Raw genomic sequence first — 22,297 nt, 5'->3', positions numbered from 1 at the left:
CGTGGGTAGATCAGAAATGTGTTTATAAAAAGGAGTGCTCTTGCTCGTAGCGGAAACACCAGGATATACTAAATGGATCATTTGCGGTTCGCTGATACCAATATTATGTATTTCCGACAAACTTGAAAACACGGGTTCAAATCGTCACGGAACCTCACATTAAGCCTTTAACACTGACTGCAATGACACACATGGACTGGTGCTTGATTTTACATTTGCTGGGGGGCGTCTAGGTAGTCCGTTGCTTTATATTGGAAGAAGCCACACCCTCCCCCCCATTGTCACTTGGTTCTTCTATTTGTGGAACTTTCAAGCCCTTGAATTCCTCACTGCCCACATTAACCACACAGATGCCAAATTCACTCGTATTTGGCACTATTTTACTATGCCTAGACACTCCAGACTGGTTCCACCCCGCCTACATGCTTTACAGTTGTTTGCAGATTCCCTTGAACAATACGCTAGGGGCCAGAAACCGGACTCACCGGAGGGATCCCCCCCAATGACTTTGACACTCCCATGGAAGTTGAACCCACTCAGCGCACCCCCTCCTTACTCCTTTTTTAATGTCTCTTTTTTCTTTATTTTTCTTTTCTTCTCTAAGTTATTTATTTATTTATTTATATATATATATATATATATATATATATATATATCCATATATACATAACATTACTGATAGTTCCCTGTTGCCTTGATAGTTTAAAAGGCCCCGCGTCCAGAGACCTATACGTTTATATTGAATTGTCCCACATGGCCAGATACTAACGTTTATACTGATCTCTCAATAAGTGGACTCTTTTATATTGACTACAATATCCTGGGCCTCTTTATAATGTTTGTAACCCCTGGCCGACATGTGCATTCTCCTAAGATAACTGGGGATAGGGGGGGGGGAATCATAGATCTCTCCCTTTCTACACTACTGCAGCTCTATGGGACTATTTCAGTGAAATATGTGAAGGGATCGATCTCATTGTATACAATGTCCTATTATGTAAAGTGGATAATAGCCTTACTTGGTGATTCTCTTTGTAGGGGACATGGAACCAAAGTTTATTTTGATCTTCGCTGTCTGTTATTTGATTAATGAACAGAATTGGAAAATAAATAAATTCCCTCGTACTCCGAGAGTCCTTTGAAAACAACATTGGAATGTTGCTTTGCGGGCCTTAAACGGCCCGTAAAAGCATGGAGCACTCCATTGTCTTCAGTGGAGCACCCAACATTACAATGCTCTAATTTAGAGGATATCACTCCACAAGGCCTTACTAGTAAATTAAACATGACAAACTGGTATATGTCAATGAAACCATGTTTAGGGGAGTGAGCACAAGCACTTAATCACTGATATATCAGTGGCAGAGTGCACCGAGACCTAAGACTAACACAAGCAAAAATCCAGCAAATTGGAGGCAAGCAAGCAAAAAGTTTGGGAGAAGACCACATTAAAGCTGACAGGTCTAACACCCTTTCACAGAGGGACCTTCGGGCAGTACCGATATTTGTGCCTTAGGAACCCATAAAAATACATTTATATATAAATGTCTGCAAAAACTATATGTAAATGTAAACAATGTAGTATTTGTTGGCTAGATCCCCATTTTTCTTCTGACAGACTTGCAACTGGAAAGGTCATTAATAGCATACACATACTTTATGCAGTATTCTGTAGCAATGAAACATGGTGAATGCTTTTGCGTACGTTTAATAACTACTTTATAGTGTACAAGCTCATTCTTACTCTACATACTTAGTTCTGAACTTTGATGACGTTTAGAGGAGTGAACTAAGAAAGGTATTTAGACAGAATATCAGAAACTGAAAAATCATGGACCAAAAGATCATGTCAATAATATCAAGTATGCCAATATTGTGAAGGTAAGTCTTTACAGCTCAGCAAAGTTTTAATATATATAACTCCAAATATATGTCCCTGGACGATAAATTTATCTTCAAGGTATATGGATTTGGGGTTAAGAACAGTAAATCTATACTTAACTTTTTGCCTGTACCTGCTCTATATTTTGGTCCTTGATATTTTTGACACATTAAGTCCACATGATATTTCTGTTTCTGATATTCTGTCAGCGATCCCATAGAGATGCATTCAGAATATAGTCACATTCACCAAACCATATGTTTGTGGGTGTGCACAAGCAAGTGTAATGTATTTCCTTCGTGTATCTTGAAATCCAGTAGATCCAATCACGTATGCCATAGGGATTGCAGAAAAGAATTCCTAGTAGCGTTTGAAATAAATTTGTGTATGGATCTGAAACCCTTTATTGAAGGTAGAGAAATTCCACAAATGTCCTAACCTACGTCATGCATGATATTCGCACTGCATACAATGTGCCTACATAGAATAAATGAAGTCACTATTTTTGGTGAATACTAAGCACTTGCATAGCTCTGTTTGTTGCATTTTTGAGTTGGAAATGGGAAATTTGGTACCAGGTCCAACAACATGTTGACAGTTACTGAGTTGGAAATGGTTCTGTAGATCTTAAAAATCTTTCTGGATTGTAGAGAAAGCCTAATTCTCCTTAAATGGTAACATGGTCCTGTTTCCTCTGACCAATGATGAGCTGGGTGTGGAGTGTCATACTTCAGGGTAGCCATATTGGATCACAAGAACCTGCTGATGTAGGACTAGGGCTGCTTCAATTTTTTATGACGTGTGCTTCATAAAAGTCAATTTTTATGTTGCAGAGATATAATTGATGGTATCATGATGTCTGGTACTCCTATCATTGTCTATGGGTCAAAGGATGTATTTGGTCACTTGCGTTACCCTGGCATTGCTTGCTTTAAGAGTCAGGTTATTTTATTGGGTATACCTTTTTTAAGGAACTGACTACAATAATCTATATTAAATTGAAAATATTCTATGTGCCAGTTCCATTGTAATCTACTTTTTAAGTAATATTAAACATTAGGTGACCTCTTTGTATGATATACTTTTGTTCTGCTTACTTTAAGGTTGTTTCACGAAAACCTACAAAGACGTTGACTTCTTTGGCAGCGATATAAGGGCTCTCATCCGAGAAAATCCCACTGAGTGCCAGGATTCATGCACCAACTCCCCTGACTGTCAGTTCTTCACCTATGTTACAGAGCAGTATAATCCAGCTCCCGAGCTGCGGTAGGTACACAGTGGCATGGTATTATTGTGGAACAATATGTTTTGCAGAAACATTTGACAGGCTATAGTTCAGTCTGACACCTGTTCACATATGAACTTCAGAAGATTTGCCTCAGGTACAGTGGTACCAAATAGAGAAAGGGGCTCCACAATACCAAACCATATATACAATCACAAATGTATACCCATGAACATTTGGAGAGCTTTAGTTACCCATCACAAATCATCGACCTATAGAGGGAAACAGCTCTTAGTTGACAGGGCATTCTAATACATGTTGTCTGTAGATCACTGGTGTTGTAGATTGTGGTTTTCTTTTCAACCAAATATACCTGCTTTTATTCATTCCAGCACTTGGAAGTCTCTGGTTGTAGAATTCTGAACTCTAAATTCTATTATGCTACCAAGCGATAGGTAGGGTCCAGTACATATCCGATCCACCTAGCATTACAGTGGATGTGTGCTGGGAAACAAACCAACTTTTTGGGCTACATGTTTTTCCTGGTTGTGACAGACAGAAAAAAAAGATTACATCACCCACCGAAAATAGGATTTGCGATATAATGCCTTCCACTGACAGCCCTACAGATGCTTTGTCGACAGAAAACCACAGGTCTGGCTGCTGCAAAATGAGGCAGGTGAACCAAGGGTTTGCAGGACTAGGTATTTTGTCATGTTTACCATGTAGTACCATGTAGAACAAACTCTACAGTAGACCCTTAATCAACAAAGATAGATCATCAATTGGTCATGAGAATTTTATAATCTTATAGATGAAGGCTATTTCATAATGTTCTATTTCATTATAAATGTCTGGTATAATATAATACGCACGTTTTTATGTATTAGGCGGCAATAGCATTTTGGCTCATGTGCATAGATCAATAGGAAGCCTTCATCAGGATAAAAGGTAAAGGACGGGTATTTATAATTTGTTCTCTTATTATTACAAGTTGAGACAAAACATATAAAAGCGTATGATAATGGGCACACATTCTTGATAGAATTGAAATCAAATGATCCCTGTTGAAAATGATCCCTAAGCAAAATCAACAATTTGTGCAGTAATGACAATGGTCATTAGGAGTCTTGTGCAGTTAGTTTGTTTGTAAACAAACTACACAAGACTACTGCCAAATTTATCTGAGCTAAAAATCAAGCTTGTGAACTTTGTAAATGTTTGCATTATGCAATGTGGTGAAATTGTTTCTTTATGACGGACTGGATTGATTAGAAAATGTCTCACTAAGTGAAATTGTTTGCTCACACCATTTTCCTGACATTGTCTATCATGTCTTCTTTCATCGGGTTATGTCCTCATTTGAAAATTTCATGCATGTAACCAGTGAAATTGAATTTTACTCCATTTGTGTAATTTCCACAAAATGTAGCAATTTTATTAAGTTGTATGATTTTGCACACACACCTCCGACCCTAAATCGCATAAGCAGTGGATTTTGTTCTGAGTCTTTTCTAAAGATGTACCAAATCAGAATCGCAAAGGCATGACCAAGGCAGTTGCCCATGGTCATGCCACCTACTCCAGGATCCTACCACTCCTCTATGAGCATATGAGCTGCTTCTCTGGTGACGAAGGGCCCTTAGTGATAAATACTGCTACTCTGATACCTTCTCTGTGTCCCTCCCTCTGTAGGAGTTACAGTTGCAAAAGGATGAAGAGCGTGCATGGATTGAATGGCTGCGAGGGAGGCTTGGGTCATTGAGCTTAGCAAAGATAGCTTTACCTGGAGAAAGCTCATTTGATTTTATTAAAGGGAGAGCAGTGTTTCATGCTTCCGATATGCACTGCAGTATAGTACAGCCTACTAAGAAGGACAAATATTTAATTAAAAAACACTGTGGTATCAGCAAGGCTGTGTATTTAATGAGAGGTCTGGGATCAATATCATTATGTATATTTATGAAAAAGCTCTGTGATATCAATAAAGCAGTAACTTTAATGAGAATGCTCTGCCTTTCAATTCCAGTAAGTTGTGCTTCCAGAAATTCGCTACAAAGCTGCCATCTCCGCCAGTCATTAATATCCTTGGCAATGTTGTGTCTGGGTTCAGCCCAAGGAACTGCGATGACAGCACTTGTAAGTATTGGACAATAGTCTGGTTGCTTCTGTGAAATGAGTGTGTAGAAATCAATGCAAGAAATATTCCTGGGTTAGCCATTGTGATGTTTATGGTCACACAGTACATTTGCTTCATGGTATGAAGTGAATTTCTTTTTCTCATCCTCTGCCACATCATGTTTGAAACTACAAGATACACTAAACAGTAAATTCAGACATTTAAAGCTCTATCTGATATCCCATGTCCTCATAATGACAAATCAGTCCTCTCTTGATGGCTCCATTGCATACTTCTCCAACCCCACAGTCACAAGACACAACTTAAAAGGTTCTTCTCTTTTCGAACCAGACGGTCCACCAATCACGCCTGTGCTCTTGTTTTCTGGCCAACAGATCCCAAAGACCCCCTACCTGCCCATGCACAATGTTGACTTCAACTCCAGCTAAGGGGTCATTAAAAACTTTGAAAGCAATGTGTAATTCCACTGCCAGGCCCACTTGTAAGTGAGGTGAGCACTGGCCATGGATGTAGTTCCATTTATGGCCATCCTACTTGACCCCCTAGTAAGGTCAGTCGCACAACAACAGCAATTGTGACTCATTTCATGTGCACACAAACACTCTTCGCCAATTACTTCATTGACCTCACTTTAGAACCCACTTCCATACTATTTTACAGCCTCTCTGGTTCCTGGCTGCAAAATCTACCTCTTGAGCAATAGCAGTGGAGGTCTCGCAGTACAGGTCAACAGGGTGCGGTGACCATAGAAAAGAGTGGTTTCTTTGGCGGATGCTGGCAGGAACAAGAGGTTGAGGTAGGAGGATGGATGGCCATTTGGTTGGGTTTTAAAGTTTGTTGTCTGAGAAGGACAAATAGGACCAAAAATCAGCTACAGTGAGGCAGATGGAAAGAGTGTTGTAAGAAATGAGGTAGGTGTATGTATTGTGGGTATCATGGAACAGACAGGATTTGTGCCTGTAGGAGTAGGCCACCTACAGATAGATGGGTGGTGGAAAAAAACTCCAATAGGATGACCTGGATGAGATGAGTCTTGGCTTGGAGGCATCTCCCGTAGGAGATTTAAGGATTACATTAATGACTTCAAACATAGACTAATAGTACCATATTCATTCATCTACCTGATCTCTCTGCTTTCAACCACCACTTGCTTTTTAAACAACTCTTCCTCTGTCTGCCCCCACTGTCTTCCCCCCTGTATCCACCATTACTGTTTCTACTTCTGCCTAACCCGCTGGCCCTTTTCTAAGACTCCTCTTTGTTTCTGTGCCTGCTTTCACAGTCTTTGTTTGCCCTCAGTTGTGTTGTTGACTCAAAGTCTTTGCCTCCTCTTGCTCTTACATTATCTCCCCTCTCTCTACAGCTCTCACTGTCTCTGCCATCACTCCGTTCCTCTGCTTGCTAGCACTACTCATGCTGATTTGATCTCCTGGTCTTCCTCTGCCATCTCTTTATCATGTCTTGCACTGCTTGCCCTCTTGTCGTAATCCTATGCTTTTACTTTGATTGCACTACCCCCTGTGTCCTTTGCCCCCCTGCACTTAGCGCGCGGATTTAACGCGACGCTGATTGTCTTTTCCGATTTTGGGTCAAGACATCTTTTTAAAATTGCAAAAGTAATCCTGATCATCTCTTTACTCACCACACCCAGCGCTACCTCCCTCAGAGGGTCCGGCCGATCTTGGGGCTGTTCGACCTGGGGTTAGGGCAGAGCTAGTGCGGCAGCCATCTTGGGCAGGGCTTCCTCCCTTGGGGCGAGAGGAAAGACTATAAAAATAAACGGCTATGACTCCGCGCAGCGGACGCGTTCAGCGGGCGCGCCGTCTTCGCGCCGGAGTCAAGCCAGAGTCCAGCCCGTCTGCGACAGACCGGGGCGCTGGGCGACTCCCCTTAGCCCATTAACACCATCTACTGCTCCTGACCCGGTAAGACATTATTCGAAACAGGAGCTTCTCGCTCTATGTCCGGAAACGAATAAGGGCGGTGATCATCACTATCCAGCTGATAGTCTACCTATTTCATGTGAATACTGTAACTACACTTTCTCTGCACCCAAAAGTAAGACTCGGTTCTCAGCAAAACCAAATATGATACTACTCAATTGTAGATCAATGAAAAAACATACATTGGAAATATATGACCTAATAACGAATAACAATCTCGATGTCTTATTTTTAACTGAAACATGGTTGGATGATGAGTCTGCCCCAGATGCGCTAGAAGCCATCCCCCCTGGCTACTGCCTACTGCATCTTGACAGATATAAACAAAGAGGGGGAGGGATAGCCATAATTCATAAAACTGAGTTATAATGCACTCTTACTAAAGCTAATATATTGCACAGTGAAAGTGGCCAATTTACCATCAACTATGGACCGAGAGACATCATTAACGGCCTGTTAATATATCGCCCTCCTGGAGCAGTTGGACAATTCGAAAACAATCTTTTTGAGTACATAACGCAACCAGCTCTACGCTATAAAAAGTTCATAATCCTAGGGGACTTAAATCTTCATTTTGAGGATAGGGAGTGCAAAGATGCTCAAGAGATGGCCACGGCATTGGCATCGTTGGGATTGAGCCTTCAATCGACTGCTCCATCCCACCAACATGGCCATCTCCTTGACCCCATTTTCGCCAACTGGGAAGGCATCACCACCTTTCCTCCGGTAAAAATCATCTGGTCTGATCACTTTGTTATTCCATTTCTAATACATAATACTCTCATAAATAACAATACCTTTAAACCCCCTTTTCTTAAACATAGAAACTGGAAGAAATTTGATCATGAAACCTTCATATTTGCTCTCCTATAAAACCCTCCCCTGCGAAGCAATTCCCTCCAAGAGGCCTATGAAAACTATGAAAACTGGCTGTCCAATGCCTTAGATAAAATATCCCCCTGGACATCTAAGCCTCCTGTCAGGCAGTCAAAAACTGCGCCATGGTTCTCTGAAAAATTAAAACTAGCCAAAGCCAGATGTAAAACGCTAGAGCGCAATTGGAGAAAGCACTATAATCCAGCAGACAAAACACTTTACAAGACTGAACTTCACAAATACCATAAATTAGTGAGATTGGAAAAAAGCTGCCACCTCAAAAACAAATTGCCTCAGCGGATAATCCTACTAAAGAATTATTCTCAATCTATAGAGAACTTACCATTCCTACTAGACTGGAAGCTCAGGATACATTTTCGAAGGAGATATGTGACTCCATTGCTGATTTTTTTGTCAACAAGATTGGCAAAATCCATGCCACCTTTACAAAAGAGGAGTCCAGATCTAGCGAATCGACAGAAGTTAACAATTGCAACACGAGGAGCTGTGATCTTACGTGTTTTATCACCCCGGAGAAACAAGAACTACTCAGCATTGTTAACAGCATACAATCTGGTTCCCTGAGTGACGTATGCCCACGACTCACTGCAGAGGAGTCATGGAGTCTACTGTCATCTACCACATCCACCAAATTGTATCCCTGTCCTTCGAGGAATGTAAGGTATTAGATACCTGGAAAATCGCCCAAGTTATCCCCTTAAAAAAAAGGCTAACATCCATATCTCCCAACTCCAGAATCTTCGCCCCATATCCCTCCTCCCTTTCTGTGCCAAGATTGTGGAGAAAGTAGTGAACATACAGCTCATGAGCTATCTTAAAGATCACTCGCTCTTACACCCTACTCAATCTGGGTTTAGAGCCGGATACTCTACTGAGTCAGCCCTACTTTTCTCCACAGAGAGTCTTAGGCGCATTGCGGATGAGGGAGAGACAGCAGCGTTGATATTATTAGATCTAAGTGCAGCCTTTGATACCGTGCTGCACTCAACGCTGCTGTCTCGGCTGTCTGGAATGGGAGTTAGGGGGCCAGCCCTTGCGTGGTTGGAGTCTTTTCTGACCAACAGAAACTTTCAGCTACACTGCCCCCCCTTCAAGTCTTCTCTGAGAAATGCGAGCCATGGGGTCCCTCAGGGCTCAAGTTTGAGCCCTACCCTATTTAATATCTATATGGAGCCCCTGGCTCGCATAGTAGAGACTTATGGGGTGGGCATTGTTAGCTACACTGATGACACCCAGCTGATGTTCAAACTCACACCCGACCACAAGGAGGATGCCACCAATTTCTCCAACTGCTTCTCTTCCGTGGCAGCTTGGATGAACAATAACTGCCTCCGCCTCAATGGCGACAAAACTGAGTTGATGGTGGTGGGAAAATCCTCCTCCGCCTGGTCCCACATGTGGTGGCCAACGGAACTAGGCAGTCTACCCTGCCCTGTGGCTTCGGTGCGGAACTTGGGCATAACGTTGGATTCCAACCTGTCATATAAATCTCATGTGAACAAAGTCACAGCAAGATGCTTTAGCATACTGAGGGTTCTTCGGAAGGTCCTTGATCTTCTTCCCTTGGACTCAAGAAAGACAATTGTGCATGCCCTAGTCACACCCCATCTGGACTATGGGAACGCCTTGTTATTGGGTCTGAGCAAGAAGAGCATACACCAGCTCCAATGTGCACAAAACGCCGCTGCGCGCCTTGTGCTCAAGCTACCTCGTAGAGCCTCAGGGAAAATGGCCTTAACTAGACTCCATTGGCTCCCCATCAAGGAGCGAATTAAATTCAAGGCCCTGTGCTTCGCCCACCGCATCGCCCATGGAACTGGCCCAGACTATCTTCACAGTCTACTTACAATACATCGCCCTACCCGGAATCTTAGATCTGCGGGTACGATGTTTAAAATTCCTAAAATAACCAGAGCCAAGATGGGCGGCTCCTCGTTCAGATACCTGGCTGCCAAAGGTTGGAACGAACTCCCCATCGAGATGCGCATGGAACCTTCTGAAACAAGATTCCGAGGAAAATTGAAAACTCTCCTCTTCCCCCGCATCTGATCCCCCTCTCTCCCCCCCTGGCCCTGTTCTTCTTCCCCTGTATTCACTCCTCCAGGTTCCTTTGCAGTTTTCAGCGCGGGGACACTCTGTTTTGAGTAACCAGGCGCTCTACAAATGGCTTCTATTCTATTCTATTCTATGCTGCCATCAGCCGTCTCACATTCCTGCTTCTGCTGTGCTTCTTTCCTCTTTCTGCCTTCATTCATATATCCTTCCCCCGTGTCTTACTGTGCCTGCCCTCACCTCTCCTCACAGCTTCCTTCATATCTCCCATATCTCCCTCTGCCTACCCTCATGTTTCCTCTGCCATAGTTGTGCTTTCCCCTGCCTACTTATGTTTCATTCCTCTTTCTCTGATGCCTTCCTCTGTCTTCTCTCATGTCTCATTCCACCTCCCCACATGTCGCCTTGCCTGCCCTCTCGTCTCAATCTACCTTCCCTCATGTCACCCTCTGCTAGCTTTCATGTCTTCTACTTGCCTTAAGTCACCTGATGCTGAGGTGGAGATGGACCAGAACTCGCAAACCTTTCTACCACCCTGCCAATTCACCTCACGTTTCAGTTCAATAAAACTGCAAAACTAGTAAAAAAAAATTCTGTTTAAATTAATTGTAATTAGTGCGAATGGATGTTCATCTCACAGATTTGGTTGGTTTTTATATTGTCAAAGTATATCCAGAATTTAGTTTAGATTATATTTGGGACTGACTGCACATTTGTTTCTGATTGTGGTTTCCTGCCTCCTCAACCAGCGCTCACTTGAGTCAGGTAAGGGTCCTTTTCAGTGAGTCAAAACCTCAAGCCTTACACTACAGGCCTGTGGGTTAAGGGCATGTCATGCTCTCCACTTCCAACGAATTGTCACTTACAGAAGCAGCAGATTGGGTGGTTGACAGTTTTATCTTGGTGAAATGGAAGGTAGTGTTTGATTAAAATTCATTCTTCTCTTCTCCTTCTCTCCCTACTCAGGTGATTCCACATGTCCTGAATTCCTCATTCCCAATGTTGATTTTCCTGGCAATGACTTTGATCGGGTTCTGGCTCCTGATGCTGAGAACTGCCAGCTCATCTGCAGCAACCATCCTCGCTGCCAGTACTTCACATTTCACACAGAAGAATGGACTGCTGACAACAGAAAGTAAAACACTATTTGTCTGTCTGTCTGTCTATATGTTTAATATACAGTGGTGATCACCACTATGTAGTAATGCTTTAACTTTGACCTTGTGGATAGATTTAGATGAAACCTGCAAATCTTCTAACCATGTAAGCTACATTTCAGCACGGCACGTTTCTAAGCTTTTCATCCTTAATTACCCCTGGGCATTATTCTTCATCTTTTCATAGTATTGGTGATCCAGTCCCTTAGAAACCAATTCTTTTGAGATTTGACTGAGCTTGATGTTTCCCTCTTCTTATTCGTGGGATATTTTTGGGGTGATAGAAAATGTCTCAAAGCAATCCAAATGCAAAAGTCTGTTACTCTTTTAGGAACATGTTCTAATTTGGTCATAGTCAATCAAAACTCTTCTTGAGTCAAGGCGGAAATACAAAATCAAAAGCAGCCAAGGAAAATATGTTCAAAGCCTGCGCCTTCCTCCCCATTACCTCCCTCTTTTAATGTATTCTTTCTATCTTTCTTGCTCAGTCTGCTTCATTTCACCTCAGAGCTGGAGAAAGTCACTCAAGTGCATGCAATGGCCATGGCCTTCAAAAGCCGGCCTCCGAAGCCTCCAGCTCCCAGTGGGATGCTGAATGGGATACATGGTCGATCTGGCTGTCTGGAATCCAAGCTGAGTTCTGTTGCAGGTAGCACAGGCTGCAGCTGTACATAGACGACTCTGTAGACTTGTATGTAGGTTTATTCACACGTTAGCCAGATATACAAGGCACGTTCACAGACATACCACCACAAACATAGATGTTACCTCAGCCGATTCTCAATTTTCGATCTTTGGCCGGGCTGCTCCCTTGAGTATTCTTGGGCTTCAGAAGAAGCTTGCCTCCAGCATATTGCACTGTGGCAAGAAAAAGTATGGCTGAATCCTAGTGAAACAAATACGATTGCCAATGCAATCTAACCAGCAAATCAGAAATCTGGTGAAATATGGTCTGATTATCCACAAGCCTGCACTTGTTCACTCCTGTGCCCGCTGCAGAAGGAACATCCTCATTAGCAGCAAGAGCAGGCACATGGGCGGTAGTAAGAGAGTACTGTCAATGTAGGTATGCCAGAAGAAGCTCTCATGGATGAGTAAGAATCCTGTGCTTTCTTCCCTGAGGATACCGTGAGTCCCAGAAGACTGACCGACACATGTACCACAGCCTTTACCTGAAAGTCAAGGGTAATGTGTTCAAGAACAATTGCATCTAATGTAGCACATTCACAAACTGAAGGCAGACAAAGCCTGCATGCAGCTCCTGTATTGCCAGGCTGAAGTTCGCAGGTCGAAGACTAAGAAGGCTCGCAAGAGATGCAAAGAACACCTGCAAGAAAAGAAGGAAGAGATCATAAAGACACTCTCAGAGGAGGGCGAGAACAGAAAGTAGTCAGTTCTTCCAGTGTGTAAATAGTGAGCGTCAATCAGTGCCATAAAACATCCAATACTAATGATTCTCAACTTTCACCAATAGAACTCCTCCCACTGGAACAATCTGTTATCACACCCAGCCTGACATGGCTCACAGACAACCTGTATGAACTTAGAAACACTGAAGCTATGCAAGGCAAAATACCACTCACTTTGCAGTTTCATTGTTGAAGCATCAACTTCAGATATGCATTAACAAACTTTATTGTTAAAATTCCTATTTCTCTTCATTCCTGCAGGTGTGAACGGCCCATATAGACCATGTTCATAATTGGTTTGAAGGCAAGCAGCTTAAGTGTCTACTATTTGCTTGTGCACTGTCCATGGGCTTGCAGTCTATTCTGGGCCTTCTTTGGGGCCATCAAAACATGGGTCATAAATGACATATTAAAAACATGATTATTTCTGGCAACCACAAAAGTACAGGCACATAGGAGCTACTTTTGTGTCCTCTGCGACTGAAATCTGTCCAATAGGAGCAAAGGAAGACTTTGGCCCAGGGGGCAGCCTCTTCTAGGTCCCCAGACTCCAAAAGGTGCTGAAATCCAGACCTCTCAAACTATTTGTTAAACTGAGAGTTGAGAGAGGAGTTGGTATTGGAGACAGAAACCTGGGAGAAGAGGAGGCAACATGAGTATCTAGTCAGAGCAGTCACAATTTAATGTAGGATTGGAGTGGATGTTTTATACTCCAGAACATCCCGTGGATTCTTTGACAATGTCCTCTTCCCTTTTAAATGCCCTGCAGTTTCTTCTGTGGGTTGTCTACATTAATCAAAGGAGCAGCAACTGAGTCTTTTCAGATGGCTAAGATGGTTAAACTGTGAACAAATGCACATTATGCCTGTAGCCCATGATAGGGCAGATTTCAATATTTAATTTCTGATTGTTGGTAATCTGTTTTTCAATAGGTTCTTTTGCTATCTGAAGAGCTCTGCCACGATGTCTCCTTCATTCATTCGGTTAAACAACGTCGTTTCAGGCTTCTCGCTAAGAAGCTTTGGGATTAAAAGAAGTAAGTTAAATATATTCACCTGCATGGCTTAAGTTTAAGGTGAATTCTAAAACAGGCTTCACATTTGGGGTGTCTGTGAGTAAGTGCCCTGAGGTTGAAACATCAAATTGTATGGCAAGACAATCTGCCAGGTTAATTGATGATAGATCCTGGTTTCTCAGTGCAATGTTTATTTGTCTGCAGATGCACCTCAAGGATAACACTAAATCAGGAGCTACAATTTTAGGAGAACGGTTTTTAGGCAAATATGGTCCTTATGTGTAGTGTTGATAATCTGCCTTTCTTTCTTTCAACACTTTTGTGTATTTCTGACTACTAATTTTAGTTGAGCCCATGCATTGCATGGTTTATGTACATGGATTCTAGCTAACTTTTGACTGTCTTGAATCCGTGACTCTCAAATGGATCCACCTCATAGTTTATGTATTGCCAAATAAAGGATAAAAATATTGTTATCTGGTATCCTAAAAAAACACCAGACAAAACAGTTAACATTTTGATCCTTTGTTTGATACATAACGGTCTCTTTGGGCCTGATTCACAATGGTAAACTTACACTTTTGTGTAAGTTTACGAGTATTTGCTATCCAAAAGTGGATTTATGAGAAGTCTCTTTACGAGTGCAGGGTCTCCGCACATGAATAGATAAGTCTTTTCATGTGAAGAGACTCCGCACTTGTAGAGATATTTCTCGTAAATCCCTTTGTGAATAGCAAACAATCGTAAACTTACACAAAAGTGAAAGTTTACCTTTATAAATTAGCCCATCAATTTCTGGTTACAATTATACCCTCCAGAAAAGAGGGCAGTGGCGGCTGCTGCTTAACCGCGGTGTGGGGCAAGTTTGGGCAGGGTGGGGGGAGGGATTTATATATATATATTTTTTTTTTTTAAATCTCTTACCTGTAGGCCAGTTGCCACCTCTCGGTCCTCTTTGGCTCTTCAGTCTACTGCAGGAGCAGGAAGCACACATGCTCCCAGGCTCCCCTAGCTAATCACATGCTGTTACAGCAGCATTGTGATTGGTCTGAGTGCTGTGGTTCGGCACTCAGAGAGGGACTGGGAGCCTGTGCATGTTCTCGGTGGAGAACATGCAAAGTGTGCATGTCTGGCCGGCCCAAGACATCCAGCCAAAACATTCATGTGCACTTAAGAGACTGCTCACCACTCCTCTCCCCTGCTCCTCTAACAGCCCAGTCCAGCCCGCTCCACCCCTAACCAGCTTAGCCACGGACAAATAAAGTGATAACGCATTGTTATTATCATTTTATTTTTACTTTTTGACCTGCTCACAGAGCAGTGGGGCAATGCTCCGTCACTTTAGCAGAGAAGCTGCCGCTGAGAGGGAAAGGCATTTGGTGAAAATCGGCTGCAAGCGAATTTTTCTGAAAAAGTGAAACACTAATGATCACTAATAGCAGGGACTTTTTGCTCTCCGTTCCAGAGACTAAAAAGCCAAATTGGATCCTTTGCAGAGGTTCTAGATTCTGTCTTCCTAAATTAATAGAGAACACAAATTAGGTTCAAACTTCCAGTCAATTGTGTCGGTTAGTTTGTAAAAATTGCTTGAAAAATGTCTGGTTTTGGAACTTTGGCAAAACATTTCTTGGCTTCATTAATCATTCGCAGACTGTATTTTAGCTAGGAGTAATATGCAAGATCATGCCTCTGTAAATATAATGAACACATTTGATTGTGCAGAGTAGAATAGTATGCCTAAAACATTGAACATGGTATTGTTAAAATTATGTACTGCTCACCCTGAACATACAAGTATGACTAACATGCACATTTCACCTACCTCTCGAAAAAAGAAAAGAACACGCATCATCAATTTTACAATTGATTGTGAGTATGGCGACCTACCTAGAAAACATTTGGAGCCAGTAGGACCGTAAAGGGAGTAGAGATTAGGAGCCAAAATTGGTCTGGTATGGAATTGAAAGGAAATAAATAGAGGTAAATAGCAAAGGTAATCATTTGTGTGTGACCTATCTAGGAGATCTAACCCTCTTCCTGCCTGATACGAATACTTGGCTTTCAGGTGTGTACCAAAAATATGGTAATACCAAGGGTTTAACCTGATAATTTGTAAGACTAAAAACAAAACATACAATTATCACTTTGAAATAAAGATAATACTTTGAGGTCATGGCCTACTGTGTTTATGGAGCTGCAGACAATTGTTTTGTCGTTGAAATGGATACCTCCACTTTCATCCACACTCCGGGGGTGGTGGATACATTTAGTATGGGTTAATATGTTACGTTTTTGCTCGGATAAAGGAAGTAATTTAAAAGGGTTTATCATTAAAATTTCTTAGGTACCAAACATGACATATCTACCTCTCCTCAGGTAGGAATTACAGCCTATTAAATGTAATTAGGAATCCCCAATATTATCCTATGGGAGGGGTTAGGTCTCCCAGTAGTGAAAAATAAATGTTAGGTGTTTTTCACTACCAGGACATGTAAAACGTAAAAATACATGTACAAACTTTTATTTATATAAAACCCTGCCATATAAACTACCTAGGCCCTACTTTCTGTGCGACACATGTCATAAAAGGGGACTTTAAGTCTTGTCAATTATGTTTAAATACCAAGTCAACATGGCAATGTGACCCTGCATTCAGGCTTCAATGACAGGCTTGGAAGATGTATTAAGATGCTAAATAAGTGGGAGGCACAGTAAGTGCTGCAGGCCCACAGGTATATTTAATTTACAGGCCCTGGGTGGATGGTAATCAACGCTACAAGGGATTTATAAGTAAATTAAAGATGCCAATTTGGTACATGCCAATCAAACTATGGTTAGGAGAGTGAGCGCAAGCACTTTAGCACTGGCTTGAAGTGGGAAAGTGCACAGTCCTAAGGTCAACAAGGCAATAATTGGAGGTAAGTAGGCAAAAGGTTTGCAAGTGACCATGCAGAGGGGCCCTGGTCCAACAGTGCCCATTCATAATCCATGGTGTCAGCATATTTATGTGAACTTGGAAAAAAATGCACAATTTGATTCAGTTTTTTTTCAACATTTTCTTGGGGGGGAGGTGGTTACCATCCTCCCACTCCAGTTCTCCTAGAAGAGATCTGACCCACTTTTTTGGCTCATATGCTACAATTTAGTTCAGTATTGTACGACGCCATACCACTTTCAAATATCAGGACACTAATATAGGTGTATCTAAAATAGACATTTGCGCTGTGGTATAAATCTTTTATTTTGGAACTTCAGCTATGCCAATTGTTGTTATCTCATCCTTGTTAAGGTCAAGTGACTTCACATCCTCGGTAGATTAAGGGTCATAGGTCATATGATATTGCTTACTTCGATGTGGTATTTATGTCAAAGGTGTGTGATGTCATTTCCGCTACCCCTGCAATTTTAGTGAATTGGCGTCCATAAGCAGTTGGTTGGACCATCATTTATTATAATAATGTGTGTTTGAGTTCAGAGCTCGAGCATCCCACAATATCGCCCTGAGAAGTCTGTGACCTCACTGGAAGTCCACTTCTGAAGGGGTTTTACTTGGTCCTGATTGCAGAGCCATAGTTGGCAGGACTGCCGGTCCACAGAGGCATACAATCACAACCCCCAAGGTTGAGACCCAGTAGCCCATGCTTGCCCCATGGCCCACGATCACAGCCTGGCAGTTGCAGTACTAGAACATGTCTCTATTAGCAAACACATGTACAGGTTGCCTTCTTCATGCCACGTGTTAAATCCAAATTTCTATTTTGCTGTAAACTTGAATGCTGAATAGAAAAACAAACATGTAACACTGTTTGTCTAAGTGCTGTCAGGATCTGCAATTCGTATAGCTGACCGGTGGATATTAATGTAGAAGAGAGATTGATTTTTGCCTACTTAGTCAGACCCGAAATGTCCAGTGTTGAATCTTTCTTTAAAGTATATGTACATTGGTACAATTCACCGCTCTTGTAAAGGGTCCCACAAGCATCACTGGGGGAAACAGAGGGGGTCATCTCAATTCAGCTTGTAAAGGAAACTCTTAGAGGAGTTGACAGCACAGTAAACAAGAATCCATCAGACTCCATTTGAATGGTTCTCTAGGAGTGGAAGTGTGCAGTCCTTTCATCAGCTGTCATCTCTTCTCTTGCAGGATGCAGTGACCACATTTTTAAAGGATTGGACTTTCTAGGAAATGACCGTGGGGTGGTCAAGGCTGATTCGGACCAACAATGTCAACAGTTGTGCAAAGAAGATCCTTTATGCCAGTTTTTCACCTTTGTGGATGGCGACTTTTCTAACGTAGCCCAACGGTAAATTCTTTCTTTAAGTCAAGTTTGAATAAATGTCTTATCACACTTGTATGTAACAACAAGAACTAGAATGAAATAATACATGCATATTTGTATTGCTTCTTGAGATGAGCATCAAGGAGCTCTAGGTGGCTAATGTTTTTTTTAATTGCAATGTATTGGTACTCAGATTATCAGCATTAGATGGTTCTTATGTATTGTGCTATTGGTAGTGTTTCAAATAGTGCTCAGATCGCCAGTTAGCTGGTTCTGTGCACTTACAAACAGTAATGTGTTACAGGGACCAGGAGATGTGTACATGTGGTGGGTCAGTGTTGTATCCCTTTAACTATTGCTTGGAATTGGAATGCCTAGCGATGTTATGTTCTGTCTCCATGGTGCAGCTGTTGTCCCATAGGGATTCCTGCTTGATGACTCGATCGGACAACAGCTTCATCAGAGTGCTTCCAACTTTGTGGGTTTACCCTTGAACTCGAAATTCAATAAACTTCTCATCAACCAACTCCTTGCTTCATATTAATGTTAGAGATACAACAGTCAGATACCTATAAGCAAGTGTGACAGGAAGGTTCTTCTGAACTTCAAAGGCCTCGTGCCATTCAGAAGTCTGGGGGGCTCACCAGGAAGTTATGTTAGCAGATACAAAGTTTCTGTTTTCCCCTGTAGCCTCTGTCTCTATAACATAATGTCATTGCTGGGCCATGGATTCCTCAATGATGTTGTTCATGGCAGCCAATGGCTTGATTACATTTATTTACAAGTGAGTTGGCCTACCTACTTAAACCCTTGGGAGATATTGAACATCCTGGTGTACTGGGAGCAAAGTGCAGGACACTGAACGCCACTTCCTCCAATGGCCCTCGAGACAGGAAGTGCTTGGGATAGAAATCTGTTCCCACAATTGAGAAAATGACATTCCATCCACCTTAAATTGATTTCTTGTTCAGAGCAAGTGTCTCATGTTAATTGTCTCTGTTTTGTCAATTGGAGTGTGAATACAACGTTCTTCTTCCTCTTTGGACAAGATGGGATCACACTAGTCTATCTTGCTCTTTTCGGCTGCTGCGCTCCCTGAGAAGTTGGAAAAGTACTTGTGCATGGAATATCTCACTGCTGAGCACCTGTGCATGGGTGGTCTCTATCACTGCTGAGCACCTGTGCACGGGTGGTCTCTATCACTGCTGAACAGCTGTACACGGTTGGGCTCTATCACTGCAGAGCGCCTGTGCACTGGTGGTCTCTGTCATTGCAGAGCGCCTATGCATGGGTGGTCTCTGTCACTGCTGAGCACCTGTGCATGGAATATCTGTCACTGCTGAACACCTGTGCATGGGTGGTCTCTGTCACTGCTGAGCACCTGTGCATGAAATATCTCACTGCTGAGCACCGGTGCATGGGTGATCTCTGTAACTGCTGAGCACCTGTGCACGGGTGATCTCTGTCACTGCTGAACACCTGTGCACAGGTTGTCTCTGTCACTGCTGAACACCTGTGCACGGGTGGTCTCTGTCACTGCTGCGCACCTGGGCATGGGTGTTCTCTGTCACTGCTGAGCACCTGTGCATTGAATATCTCACTGCTGAGCACCTGTGCACGGGTGGTCTCTCACTAATGAGCACCTGTGCACGGGTGGTCTCTGTCACTGCTGAGCACCTGTGCATTGAATATCTCACTGCTGAGCACCTGTGCACGGGTGGTCTCTGCCACTGCTAGAACTTGTGTATATGCTGAAGCTCTGCCACTGCTGCACTACTGCCCAAAGAGGATCTCTGTGCCTGTGCCTGTCTCCAGTGTGTCTTGCTTACTGTTGTGCCCCAGTCTACAATGTATCCCTATCTCTTCATCTGTGTACAGTGTACAGCTGTCATCGCTTGGAAAGACATGTGTCTACAGTAAATCTGTGTCACCGCTATGATCCACTCTACAGTGCACCTGTCACCACTGAGCTCCTGCCTACAGTGTATCACAGCGATACCAAAGGGGATGATGAACGGAGCGCTTGAGCAAATCAAACACTCACCCACAGTCAACTGATCTGGGTTTAATCCATCATCATTCTTTAGCTCACTCCACCACCCCAGTTCAGACATGGCCATATGCAAAATCAGTCTGACCCTGTGCCTCATGGGAACAGTCCAGCCCGAACTGCCAAGCCATGTCGTAGCTGGACCGGAAACAAGCATCCTGGGACCGGTATCGGGTTCATAACCCTCATCAGCCAGGCTATCTTGAATCCATTGGCAAAGTGAGCAAGGGACCCACGTCTGGGCATACCCTGCCAACTTAGGGCGAACAAAGCGATACCAAAAGGGATGATGGACGGAGCGCTTGAGCAAATCAAACACTCATCCCCAGTCAACTGATCTGGGTTTAATCCATCATCATTCTTTAGCTCACTCCACCACCCCAGTTCAGACATGGCCATATGCAAATCAGTCGGACCCTGTGCCTCATGGGAACAGTCCAGCCCCAACTGCCAAGCCATGTCTTCCCTGGACCGGAAACAAGCATCCTGGGACCGGCAGTTGGCAGTTCGGGCTGGACTGTTCCCATGGTACACAGGGTCAAGACTGATTTGCATATGGCTGGTTTCAAACTTGAATGGCATGGTGAGCAAAAAAACGATGGATTTAGGCCCAGATCTCTGTACTGGGGTGAATGTATGACATTGTTCTGCATTCTGTCCATCAACTGTTTTTGCTAGGCTCAGACGTGAATCCCGTGCTCTCCTTGCCCCTGGAATCAAGCTATCCTGGCTGATGAGGGCTGAAAGCCCGAAACCGGTCCTAGGATGCTTGTTTCCAGTCCAGGGAGGACCTGGCTTGGCAGTTCGGGCTGGATTGTTCCTATCGGGGGAACAGGGTCAAGACTGATTTGCATATGGCTGGGTTCAAACTGGAATGGCATGGTGAGCAAACAAACGATGGATTTAGGCCCAGATCTCTGTACTGGGGTGAATGTATGACATTGTTCTGCATTCGGTCCATCAACTGTTGTTTTTGCAGTGTATTGCTGTCACTGCACATAGATGCAATGTAACTGTTTTACCACTGAGCACCGGTCTACGGTGCACCTCTTCCACTGCTGGGACTGAGGCGTCTACAGTGTGTCTGTCACTGCTGAGCTCCAGTCTACAAGATCTCACTGCGGTTGTGCCTGCTTATAATGTATCTTAGTAGTGAGCTCCTCCCTGGAGTGCATCTCTGCCACTGCACCTGTGTACAGTGAATCTCTTTTATGTCTGTGCTCCTGATTACACCCAATCTCTGTCACTGCTGAGGTTACAGTCTGCAGAGTATCTCTGTTTCTACTCTGACCTGTGCCTACAGTGAATCACTGGCTCTGCTGTCTACAGTTACTGTCGTTGGTGTGCACCAGCCTACAGTGTATCTCGGTCACTGTACCTGTTTCCAATGTATCTCTCACTTGCGTGCTTCACTTCGCAGTGCATGTCTGTCACTGCTGATACACCAGTGCACAGTGTATCACTTTTAGCGCTCCAGCCTACAGCGTATCGCTGTCACTGGTGCTGACAGCCCGCGGCATATGCCTGTCACTGCACCTGTTTCCAATCTATCTGCCACTTTCGAGCTTCATTTCTCAGTGCATGGCTGTCACTGCTGATACACCAGTACACAGTGTATCACTTTTAGCTCTCCAGCCTACAGAGTATCGCTGTCACTGGTGCAGACAGCCCACGGCATATGTCTGTCAGTGCACCCGTGTACAGTGTAGATCTATCACTGCAAGGGCCTGTCTACAACGGATTCTGTTACTGGAACTCCTGCCTAGACTGAATCTCTTTCACTGTTTCTATTCTGCCATTTCATGCACCACAGTGTTGAAGCAGCCCAGCACGTTGCCAATCACTGATATGAGTGCTTTGTAATAATAGGATAAATGTGTTACCAGTGTGAAGTATCACAGTAGTAAAGTGACGTTTCCTTCTGCGAACAGTTCTCAAAGCTAAGTTTGGTGCAAGCTGCTCCTTCAACCTATTCAATGCACTGAGGATGATAGGAGTGAGAGGAGGAAAGCAGGGTGCTGTGTGTGCATGAGCTTGCTGTACCTCCAGCACCGCCTTCGTCCATTCAAGTTAGCCTGAAGTTTATTTGGAGTTTTCCATGACTAAGGGGTGGTTTACAGCTGGTGGGAAAGCAGGAAACACACCTCCCCAGCTAAAACCAAAGCAAATCCTGAATCAAAAACGTAAACGAATGGAATTTGAACGATATTTTTTATGGCCAGTTAAATTGTGTGATAAGGGAGTAGA

General features: G+C 43.3%; 1 protein-coding gene and 1 pseudogene across 1 annotated transcript in view; both read left to right on the top strand.

The window, feature by feature from the left end:
• LOC147748306 (coagulation factor XI-like) overlaps window positions 1–22,297 on the top strand; it is a 67,946-nt gene that overhangs the window by 33,593 nt on the left and 12,056 nt on the right. Inside the window, exons 4-8 of the mRNA XM_086960105.1 lie at window positions 2,986–3,148; window positions 5,137–5,246; window positions 11,106–11,274; window positions 13,638–13,741; window positions 17,865–18,024. Coding sequence (XP_086816231.1) covers window positions 2,986–3,148; window positions 5,137–5,246; window positions 11,106–11,274; window positions 13,638–13,741; window positions 17,865–18,024 — 706 coding nt within the window. The remainder of the gene's footprint in view (window positions 1–2,985; window positions 3,149–5,136; window positions 5,247–11,105; window positions 11,275–13,637; window positions 13,742–17,864; window positions 18,025–22,297) is intronic.
• LOC147748307 (large ribosomal subunit protein eL19 pseudogene) lies at window positions 11,377–13,604 on the top strand (annotated as a pseudogene).

Source organism: Lissotriton vulgaris, chromosome 1_1 (genome assembly GCF_964263255.1).
Source record: "Lissotriton vulgaris chromosome 1_1, aLisVul1.2, whole genome shotgun sequence".
Lineage (NCBI taxonomy): Eukaryota > Metazoa > Chordata > Amphibia > Caudata > Salamandridae > Lissotriton > Lissotriton vulgaris.
This window is presented reverse-complemented; position numbering and strand designations above follow the sequence as displayed.